Raw genomic sequence first — 11,431 nt, 5'->3', positions numbered from 1 at the left:
TTTCTATTCTCTTTAACAAGGTTGTGGCAGTTGATCTGTTTAACAAGTTGACAAATCGATCAGTTTAAATTAGAATAAAAAATATATTTATAAGGTTAACTTGTCAACTCATTTATTACGCATGTCAACTTGCTAACTATTTTAGCTTGTCTAGATAAATGTTTTACACGATTTTATGTCGTTAACACAGATAAATATGTGAGTTGTGTTGGATTCAGTTTAACCCATTTTTATTAGCCAACTAGTAATCCCAGAAACCTTTATCATTTAAGTTTATTTTTATTCTTATGGTTATCCCCCTCATGATATCTATTGACTATTGTTTGCTGGCAAAACCTTCATTTATGGTCATCTCCCTCTTGATATCTATTGACTATTGTTTGCTGGCAAAACCTTACCCCCCCCCCCCCCCCCACCCACCCTGAATTTTAATAGATTTATCACACGAAAGTTTCATAATGATTCTTTTTCAATAAACTATTTACGCTTTGACCCCTCGAACTTTAATAGAGTTATCATACGAGCCTTAAAGTTTAATAAAAATATGAGAAAAATGCCCGGATAGTCCCTGTGGTTTCGTCTTTTTTCACCTATAGTCCCTAACTTTCTAAAATTACCTGAACAATCCCCAAGTTTTCAATTTTTGTTCCCGGATAGTCCCTGGGTCTAACTCCAGTTTGTTTTCTCTGTTAAGAGGGTGTGAAATGACAAAAATACCCTTTCCTTAAAAAGGCCAAACCACAGGGACTATCCGGGCATCTTCTTCATTTTTATTTATAAAACCCCACCACCACACTTCATCTTCAACCTCCACCCACCATCACCCTCCTCCACCCTCACCATCACGAGGTGATTGAGCCGCAACAGCCACGGCACCGGTCGAACCGGTCAAACGGGAGTAACCGGACCAGTCCCTTCAACCTCGATAGTCCACATGTTATAGAATCAACAACTTCCACTAGCACAAAGTCAAAACGTAGAGCTAAAGCCGTAGTGTCATCAAGAAAGCCTTTTGTTGATGCTGAAAAAGTTTCTGAATCTGAAGACATTTCTGTTCCTAATAATCTGGAAGTTGACTCAAAGTCAACAGAAGTATCTTTTTCGAGGTGGGAAGAAAGCACTGGGCCTGCTGAGCTGGAGAGGGCTGTTCTTTCTCTGTTGGAGTTTGGACAAATATCAGCTGCTAGACAGCTCCAGCATAAGCTATCTCCTTCACGTTTTCCGTCTGAATTCACTCTTGTAGATGCAGCTTTGAAGCTTGCTGCCATCTCAACTCCTAGCAATAAAGTAGCAATTTCCATGTTAGATGATGAAGGTCGTTCTGTGATTCAGTCATACAACCTGCCAACGGACCATCAATTTGTTGATCCCATGCAGGTACTGATTTTTTTTATTCCTACTTCATAACCACTGAGATAATGTTTTACACTTAAATTAATGATGGTACACACAGATATATGTTTCACTTTGGCACTGATATTTACAAATAATTTTGTGAAATTATAGGTATTGGAGAGTTTAACGACCTTTTTCTTCGATGGTAGAGGGCGTGGATTGTGTAAGAGATTGATATCTGTTGTAAAGGCTGCAATCGTATTGGGTCTCACATTTTCAGAGGCATTTGATAAACAGCCAATCGAACTGCTACAATTGCTATTTCTCAAAGCTCAAGATTCATTTGAGGAAGCACATCTTTTAATTCAAACTCATTCCATGCCAGCTGCTAGTATTGCTCAGATTCTCGCAGAATCTTTTTTAAAGGTGCAATTTGCTTGCTAATTTCATACATCCGTCTTATATCTTCAGTCTTATATTAGTCAATACTAGGTTGTAACTTGATGCAGAGGTGGCAAAATGGCATTTTACTCTTTAAAATAAAATGGTTTAGGGGGTTTTCATAGGTGAGATTGCGCATGATGTTTTGTTATTAATTTCAGGGCTTATTAGAAGCAAACCATGGTGGATATATTGATTCTCAGAAGGAAGAAGGCCCTGCTCCTTTATTGTGGAGATTTTCAGATTTCCTGAAGTGGGCTGAGTTGTGTCCATCAGAATCAGAAATTGGTCACGCATTGATGCGTTTAGTGATTACCGGACAGGAAATTCCACATGCCTGTGAGGTAACATTATCATCTTATTATTATCAATTAATCTATTTAAATATTAATACATTCCTTTTCAGGTTGAGCTAAAGCCGTACTCCCGTTTGACCGGTTCGAACGGTGTCGTGGCTGTTGCGGCTCAATCACCTCTGTCATGGTGGAGGGTGGACAAGGGCGGACCTAAGCACATTTCAAGGTGGGCGGGCGCACTCCCGGGGAAAAAAAATTTTAGTGCTAAGTTTCGTCGAAAATCTCGTCCGCACCCCTTGAAATTTTTCGTCCGCACCCCATGGAATTTTTCGACCGCACACTTGAAATTTTTCGTCCGCACCCCTTAGGTAAAAGTGTTATCAATTTATATTTTAATTTTTTTTAGTAAACTCTTATTTTTTTTTTAAAAAAATACTACCTAAATTATATAACTTTTAATACCTAACTAAACCCAAATACCAATACCTTTACCCACTTATAATTCCTAACTAGCTAGCCCACTAAGTCTTAACCCATTAACCAAACCCTACAATATTTCAACCTATAATAAAATAATTAAAGCCCAAAACCTTTAGAAATTCTCTCCCGCTCTCTCTCTTTCTCTTGCGTCCCTGCACTGCCAACGAACAACATCACCTAGCGACAACAGTCCAGCAGCCGGCGACCACTGTAATCAGCCACCATACCACCGTTGTTTGACACCAAATCTAACCGGAATCCGAACACGGATAAGTTTCTTTGTTATTTGATGATTTTGGTTGATATTATAGGAGAAAATAGGGTAATAAAGTTGTTAAATAGGTTTGAAATTTTGTGTGTTTTGACGTTGTTTATGGTTGTTTAGATAAGTTTTAGGGTGATTATGTTGTTTATATATTTTTAGGGTGATTACAACTTACGTTATGATTTCTAGGGCTTGAATATTTGAAAATTAAAATTAAAATTGAAACATTATGTTATGGAGTGATGAACTTATGTTATATAGAGAAAGAATTGCTTAAGAAATTAGCTTTAGATGATGTTTTGGATAGATTTCAAAAAATGAAAACCCGTTGGACGTCGACGTTTTAATTATGTTTGTAACAAGGTTTGACATGTTTTTGATGATTATATAAATTTAGTTTGATTTTCGTTTGTTTTACATAACCGACCCGACCTGATACGAACCGATTTTTTTACTTATATACCTAGGGGCCTAAAAGTTTTAAAAATGTTCCGCACCCCCATGGAAAAATTCCTGGGTCCGCCACTGAGGGTGGAGGAGGGTGATGGTGGGTGGAGGTTAAACTGTGATGGTGGATGGTGGAGGAGGGTGATGGTGGGTGGAGGTTGAAGATGAAGTGTGGTGGTGGGGTTTTATAAATAAAAATGAAGAAGATGCCCGGATAGTCCCTGTGGTTTGGCCTTTTTAAGGAAAGGGTATTTTTGTCATTTCACACCCTCTTAACAGAGAAAACAAACTGAAGTTAGACTCAAGGACTATCCGGGCATTTTTCTCTAAAAATATTTTTTTTATATTTGTGCCTCTTTACCGGCGGTGTCCTTTATGTTAAAATTGGGGGGAAATGCTCAGGGTAAACATTAAATGACACAATTACCCTCACGTGACCTGCACGTGGTCAAATTTAATTGGGAAAACAAACTGGGTTAGGCCCAAAGGATAAAACGTGCTTGATTTTTAAACATAAAGGACAAAACTCGTCAATTTTAAACATAAAGGACACCGCCTGTAAAGAGGCATAAAGATAAAGGACAATTCTTGCAATTTACTCTTATAACAAATATTTGTTCATTTATCTTTTTTATAAGTTTAATTCTTTTTTATTTTACTTATTATTTATTTAACTTATTATAGTTAAAACTAACTTTTAACTCTAGATATGTTTACTTAATCGTGTTGTTTGCTTATTTTTATTGATGTTTAGATTAAAACTCACATGGTCTATATTAACCTTTCAAAATACAAAGGAACATATTTAATTAGTTTTTATTTACTTTATTATAGTTAAAAACTAACTTTTAAGGGGGTGTTTGTTTTTTCTTCAAACATCTTCAAGTGGGTGGGCTGATGTCTGCATGCGCGCAGACGTTACCCTTGAAGACTGTTTGTTTTTTTCTTTTAAACAGATCTGAACTCAGTTTTTTTCATCTTAAAAAATAAGCTATGGACCCCCTTCTTAAAACATCTTCACACCTCCTTCTTCTCCTCCCTCAAACATCAGACCCTCCCACCGCCGCTCCTCCTCCTTCTCCGACCTCCCCCTTCTCCTCCGGCGACCTACCTCCTCCTCCAGCGACCTCCCTCTTCTCCTCCGGCGACCTACCTCTTCTCCGACCTCCCTTCTCCTCCGGCAACCTACCTCCTTCTCCGGCGACCTCCCTTCTCCTCCGGTGACCAGCTCCTTCTCCGACCTCCCTTTTCTCCTCCGTTGGATCGAAGCGGAATGTGAATGTTTCGTCATTGTTTGATGCGCTTCAGACCGGTATCAACTTATAAAAACAAACAGTCTTATATTTTTAGCTTACAGATCTTCAGACCACATCTTCAGTTGCAGACATAAAAACAAATAAAATCAGCTTGCAGACAATTTTTGTCTGCAAAAACAAACAACACCTAACTCTAGATATGTTTACTTAACCAGTTAACCGTGTTGATTTGCTTATTTTTACAGACGTTTAGATTAAAGCTTCCATGGTCTATAACAACCCATCGATATATCATGTAAAAAATACATCATCACCCACACTCTCCTATAACCTCGTTCCAAAGCGCAAGCTCTAATACTAGTTATATCTAACAATAACATTTTTTTAGATATGTATAAATTTGTTTTAACTACTCATCATTTTAGGCTTTAAAAATTCGGGTGTTACACACTATGGGCCTTAAAGACCTAGATTTTTAAGTAAAATCAAACTGCATCAAAACTTACCTCATGATAAGGTCAAACTATGAAATTAAAATGAAACACAGCCGTAACATGGTTTGTCTTCATATAGATTTTAAATTTCGAGTCTAGTTTTAGCTTACAGAATATAAAAACAGTTACCAACACTTTGCTTTACATCTATTATATACAAATACATATATAAATTTTAATAGGGTGATATTAATATAACACACCTCCTTAATAGTTATACTCCCTTCTTTCACATGCTTACGGATAAGACTTGTCACTTTTTCTCTCACAAAGAGATATAACTAGTGAGAAGAAAGGTACATTTCGATTAAGCCTTTCAATATCATATAACTTAGTAATATTTTGGACGTGAGATAAGGCTTAAGGACCATTATGTTCTGGGTTTGATTCTTACAAGTGGGTTTAGCCTAGATTTATTAAGTTTTCTTTCGAATTAGCGTATAGACATAATAGCCTAGTAAGTATGGATATAATTAGATGATTTCACTAGTGATCCGTTAACGATTCAAGTTTACCGTTCAAGAAAAAGAAAAAAATCATATAAATCTTCCCTTTGGAAAACCATATTACTATACCCTACAAAAAGTAACTTGGGGTGCCTTAGAGTAAATCAAAAGTTGTGTCTCTTTACATCACACCTTTTACTAATACCCTTGCCTTAATAAACATGTAACCCGAACCAACATGTCCCAATATACACACCCTTTTCTCTAAATCAAACTTCAAGAATCATGTCTTTTTTAAGTCAAACAATTTAAATACGTAAAACTTCGCAACCCGTTTCAAATCATATGATATTTTGGTTCAAATCGATTTAACCATTGCAACTTTTGCTTTTAACAGTAAGTGACACCATTTCGATTAAACCGTTTCAACTTTATACACTGAATCTGTTTAAAAGTCACGTCTATTAAAAACTTATATTATACATTGGGTTTTCTCTTTTATTGAAAAGTTGCATCTGTTAAAAGAGTTAATGAAGGAAAATGTAATTGTCAAATAAGGGTGCCTCAAAAACGGTAAAAGTCGTGTGGGTTAGGATAATATATTATATATTTACACTAAAACAATTTTTTACGGACGCGATGTTATAAGTAACAATTAGAAAGAAAACTTAAAACAAAATACAAACCGTTGGGTTGGTAGTCACGTATGTTCAACACATATGCGACTGCGGTATCAAGTGACGCGATGATCGTCACTTTCTTTAAAATCTCTATTTCCGATTCTTAAGCCCTCTATTGAATGCAAGCAGAAAAAATCGATCAATGGAGGGAACAACAGTGGTGGCAATCATCAATTGAGGGCTATATTAAAATTATAATGTGCAAAGAGTTGGTGGTGGTTTTGTGTTAAACGAAAAATTGGAGATAGTGGAGAAGTAGCATTTTATTTATTTCTATAAGTTGGTATGGATTTTTGGTGAGGCATCTAAACATCACTAGAATGAATGAAAGAGAACAAATAGAATCGAATAAAGCAGTGCCACAAGGATCATCTGATATGAATTAGTTTTTGTTTGAATGGATAATAAAAATGAACCATCGCTTCCATTATTAAGACCGATTCAATTTTGAATATATGTGAACCACCATTGATTTGAATTACTTTTTGTTTTAATGGAATAATAATGAACCATCGTTTCCGTTTATTAACACCGATTCAACTTTTTAATATTTGTTGGATTGAATCACACCAATCATTACATGTGTTCACATGAGTTAGATTTTAATTCGTTTTTGTTGCACCGATTCATTCAATTTTGAATATATGTGAACTAGCATTGATTTGAATCAGTTTTTGTTTGAATCGAAAAATGAACCATGGTTTTCGTTTATTAACACCGATTCAATGTTGAATATTTTCATGAATACTCAAGCAACCCATATAATCAAATAATCCCACCATGAACATCCGATTAATCAAATCGATCCACCGATTCAAACCCGTGTTTTTCCGATTTAGTCAAATCAAACTACCGTGTGCTAAAACTCTTCCTTCGATTTATCTAAGACTCAAGACCATTTAATCAGTGGTTGATCCATATTTTTTTCCTATAGGTTCATATGTACATTTTCACTAGAAGTTCTATAACTTCTATATATAAGTTCTCACTAAAAAATCCAAACCAGTTAGGTTCCAAAGAGAACCAGTAAAGAAGGCTAGATCTGTATAGTGATACTAAAGGCTTTCATAATCAATATCCCGCCGCAACACGTGGGGTGACGTTAACTCGTTTTATACAGTCTTAAAACATAAAGTCGGTGGCTTTTACACCACCGACCCTCTCCCTTTTCATTACAATACAAGGCTACCCCTACCACTTTTAAATAAAATACAAGGCCACCTGAACATTAAGAAATAATATTTTTAACTCGTATTCTATACAATATAATAAATTCAACCCTCAACTTTGCAAAATGGTATTTTTAGCCCCTCTTTCATTTTACTGGCACCCCCTATACTTTCAAAGTTTACATTTATAACTATTTTTCTCTTAGTTTTACGTTTTTTTCCAAAGTTTCACCACATTGAAATTTTAGTCCCTTGGCTTTACAAATGTCAATGCTTAATGCTTAATCCTGCATGTTTCTAATATTCTAGCTTTATCCATGTACCATATATAATATGCGTTTTTAACATGTTATTTTCTTTCATGATTTTCGTTCGCTAATTTCTTTTTTGAAGAACTAATTTGTTGCTAATCTCCTTGAATTTTAAAAGTTTCTACTTTACCCCTTTTCGTTCTTTTACTTGAAAAAAATTAGGTACGGATTTGCATGTAAGTGTCGGTAAAAATTTACGTGCGGATTTTTATGTATATATCAGTATAAATTCAAATTGATATCTTTTTAGATGAAAACTTATCTTGGGAAATTTAAATGAGTCAGTGCAAGTATAATACGTCTTTTACATACCATACCGAGTGTCCTTAAATATAATATATTTTCATTCGATGGTATAAATTCGAGTTACTCTGCGTTTCGTGTGTTTTCTATTTTTTAAAGCTATAATAAGCCTCTTTTGATCGTTGTACATCGGTCGCATTACGTAACACTTACGCAAATTCATTCGATATTTACAATTTACCCGCTCTGCAAGACATCAACTTGACACCCCCATCACCTTTATTTATCTATTTTTTCTTATATATTATCCAAAAGTACTCCTATAATTTATGGACAAATGGGCGTTATTTATGCAAGAAGATAATATATTAATACCGCATTTATCACCCGAAAATAACTGTACACCAAAATACAAAAATATCCACAAGTCAAAACACATCACTCCGGATCCCAATCAATTCCCCTCTGCAATAATTCATCTCTGTCAACAGCACCAAAACCAATGGGGAAGAAGGCAGTGCTGATCGGATGCAACTACGCCGGAACCAAGGCGGAGCTCCGCGGATGCGTCAACGACGTCAAACGAATGTACCGGTGTCTCGTCGACCGTTACGGTTTCTCAGAGGACGATATCAACGTCCTCATCGATACCGACGACTCCTACACTCAACCTACCGGCCGTAACATCCGCAAAGCTCTTTCAGATCTCGTCAGCTCCGCCGAGCCTGGCGACTTTCTCTTCGTTCATTACAGCGGTCACGGTACTCGTCTTCCCGCGGAGACCGGTGACGATGACGATACCGGATATGATGAGTGTATTGTGCCTTGCGATTTTAATCTGATTAACGGTATGGTGATTGTTTTAGTTGATTTTGATATTGATGTTTTGTTTAGTTGATTTTGAGTTCAGATCGGCGATGTTTTGACCTCCAGTTGTATGGAATGAGTAACCGCTTTTTGCGATTGTGTAGATTTTAGGTTTGTGTGTATGGAAACGGAAAACGTTATCTAGATGATTTTTATAGCGGATGAAGTGCCGGATCTGAAGCGATCTTGCTGTTATGATCTGAATGCATGAAAGTAGTTTATTCAGTCCTGCTAGAGAAATAGAATTATGATAATCTCTCCCTCAGTTGGTCAATTTTATTATCGAATCACTGAATGTAGGCAAATGAGGTTCATCTAGTCATTTTTATCTTCGAATCATTGGATTTAGGATTTTCGTTGATGATCTAACCTTTTGACTTCTAACAAACCGTCTTGATTTTAGGCAATTGGATTTATTGTGCCTCTACGATTGATTCTGAAATGCGTTATTTGGATTAGAGTTTATGATTATGAATACTGAAAGCGGAAAGCGTTATCTAGATGATTTTTCTAGTGAATGAATTTCCGGATCTGAAGCAATCTTGCTGTTATGGTCTGAATGTATGAAAAGTCGTTTATTTGCAAACCGAAAAACTTGACTAGCCTAGCATTATCGGATCTGCATAAGTCGCAAACTTGTGTAGAGTTTAGTTATAATATTCAGTCCTGATGGAAGGAATTGAATTATGATGATAGTTAATTCTTTAAGTATGCTATATTTTGATAATAATTTAGTTTTCTAAGTAAAACTAATGCGTTTTATGCATTACACTTTGGTCTACTTTATAAAGTTTATGTTTATGAAAATGGAAAACGTTATCTAGATAAGTTTTCCAGCGAATGACTGCCGGATCTGAAGCGATCTTGCTGTTATGATCTGTATGCACCAAAAGTCGTTTATTGTCGTGGATTCCCGTAAGTTTTGCAATTCAAAAACTTATTTACCATAGCATAAGGAGATCTGCATAATTTCAATAACTTGTGTATTATTTAGTTATAATATTAAGTCCTGATGGAAGGAATTGAATTATATTATAATTAATTCTCTAAGTATGTTATATTTCGATAATAATTTCTCTAAGCATGTTACATTTTGATAATAATTTAGTTCTCTAAGTAAAATGATTTAGGTGTTTTATGCATTACACTTTGGGCTACTTTTAAAGTTTATGAAACTGAAAATGTTATCTGGATAAGTTTTCTAGCGAATGAACTCCCTATTCTGTAGCGATCTTGCTCTTATGACCGGGGACGCACCAAAAGTCATTATCTGTCCTGGATTATAGACAGTTTTGCAATCTGAATAAACTTGATTACCCTAGCATTATCTGATATGTATAATTTAGTTATTATAATATTCTGTCCTGTTAGAGATGATTGAATTATGATAATCTCTCCCCCAATTAGGATTCAGGAAGGCTTGTTATCTTTGTTTGTGTTTGCATATCATCAACATGTGGCTTTGTTGAATTTCTATGAATTGGCTGCTTTTATCGCATAAAGTAAAACATATAATCATCAGAGATAATAACTTAATTGTCTTTTGGTAACGAATTTGATGGTTCATTCATATGGTGATTACAGATGACGATTTCAGGGAGCTGGTTGATCAAGTTCCTCATGGTTGCAGAATAACCATTGTATCAGATTCATGCCACAGTGGTGGACTGATTGATGAGGCTAAAGAGCAAATCGGCGAAAGCTACAAAAACGATACAAACGAAGAAGAAGAAGATGAGAAAGAAAGCGGGTCGGGTTTCGGATTCCGAAGCTTCTTACATAAAACCGCTGAAAACGCATTGGAGTCCCGTGGCATTCGTCTTCCTTCTGGATTACGCCATAACAAGCATCGCGAAGAAGAAGAAGAAGTAGAAGAAGAAGAAAGAACATACAGAGATCTCCATGTTAAAAACAAATCATTACCTATCTCTACCCTCATTGACATACTAAAACAACAAACCGGCAAAGATGATATAGATGTCGGGAAAGTGCGGCCTACGTTATTCGATATGTTCGGTGAAGATTCGAGTCCGAAGGTGAAAAAGTTCATGAATGTGCTCTTAAACAAGCTCCAAGGCGGTGAAGGTGGCGGCAGTGGTGGCGGTGGTGGTTTTTTCGGAATGGTCGGGAGTCTAGCTCAGGAGTTTCTAAAGCAAAAACTCGAAAACGATTCCGAATATGTAAAACCCGCAATGGAAACCGAAGTTGGGAGGAAGGAAGATGCATATGCAGGATCAAAGAAACGGGATTTGCCAGAAAATGGGATTTTGATCAGCGGGTGCCAGACACACGAGACTTCAGCTGACGCCACACCAAGTGGCAAACCGGATCAAGCTTATGGGGCGCTCAGTAACACGATTCAAATGATTCTTGAATCGAATGATGATGTTAGTAACTACAAGCTCGTGACTGAGGCGAGGAGGCTGTTAAAGAAACAGGGGTTCACTCAAAACCCGGGTCTTTACTGTGACGACAACCATGCCGAGGCTTCTTTTGTGTGCTAAGCATTGCGTGACAGACCCAACTCCATATATGGTATTTTGGAGCTTTATATGGTATATTTATATGTGTTTTTACTTGTGTGATGGTTTTGAAAAATAATTCTGGACTTGGTATTTGTGGATTTGATTTGTAATTTGTCTTTGAACTTTATTTATGATATGTTTTCAAGTATAAACCAAGTGGTGATTTCTATATAAAA

At 36.2% G+C, this 11,431-nt stretch overlaps 1 protein-coding gene across 1 annotated transcript; it reads left to right on the top strand.

Annotated features, from left to right (window-relative positions):
* The first annotated feature begins 8,191 nt into the window (after nucleotides 1-8,191).
* Nucleotides 8,192-11,431, top strand: LOC110916312 (metacaspase-4). The gene is made up of 2 exons (XM_022161056.2): nucleotides 8,192-8,711; nucleotides 10,315-11,431. The coding sequence occupies exons 1-2, from the start codon at nucleotides 8,366-8,368 to the stop codon at nucleotides 11,232-11,234; spliced, it is 1,266 nt and encodes a 421-aa protein (XP_022016748.1). The 5' UTR covers nucleotides 8,192-8,365; the 3' UTR covers nucleotides 11,235-11,431.

The sequence above is a fragment of the Helianthus annuus genome, chromosome 16, assembly GCF_002127325.2.
Source record: "Helianthus annuus cultivar XRQ/B chromosome 16, HanXRQr2.0-SUNRISE, whole genome shotgun sequence".
Taxonomy (NCBI): Eukaryota; Viridiplantae; Streptophyta; class Magnoliopsida; order Asterales; family Asteraceae; genus Helianthus; species Helianthus annuus.
The sequence above is the reverse complement of the archived record's forward strand: the minus strand, read 5'-3'. Positions and strand labels throughout refer to the sequence as shown.

Bases quoted from the DNA above. Each gene is read 5' to 3' on its own strand.
- LOC110916312 (XM_022161056.2), top strand. From the start codon at position 8,366: ATGGGGAAGAAGGCAGTGCTGATCGGATGCAACTACGCCGGAACCAAG. The intron at 8,712-10,314 runs GTATGGTGATTG...TGGTGATTACAG, and splicing joins CGATTTTAATCTGATTAACG to ATGACGATTTCAGGGAGCTG.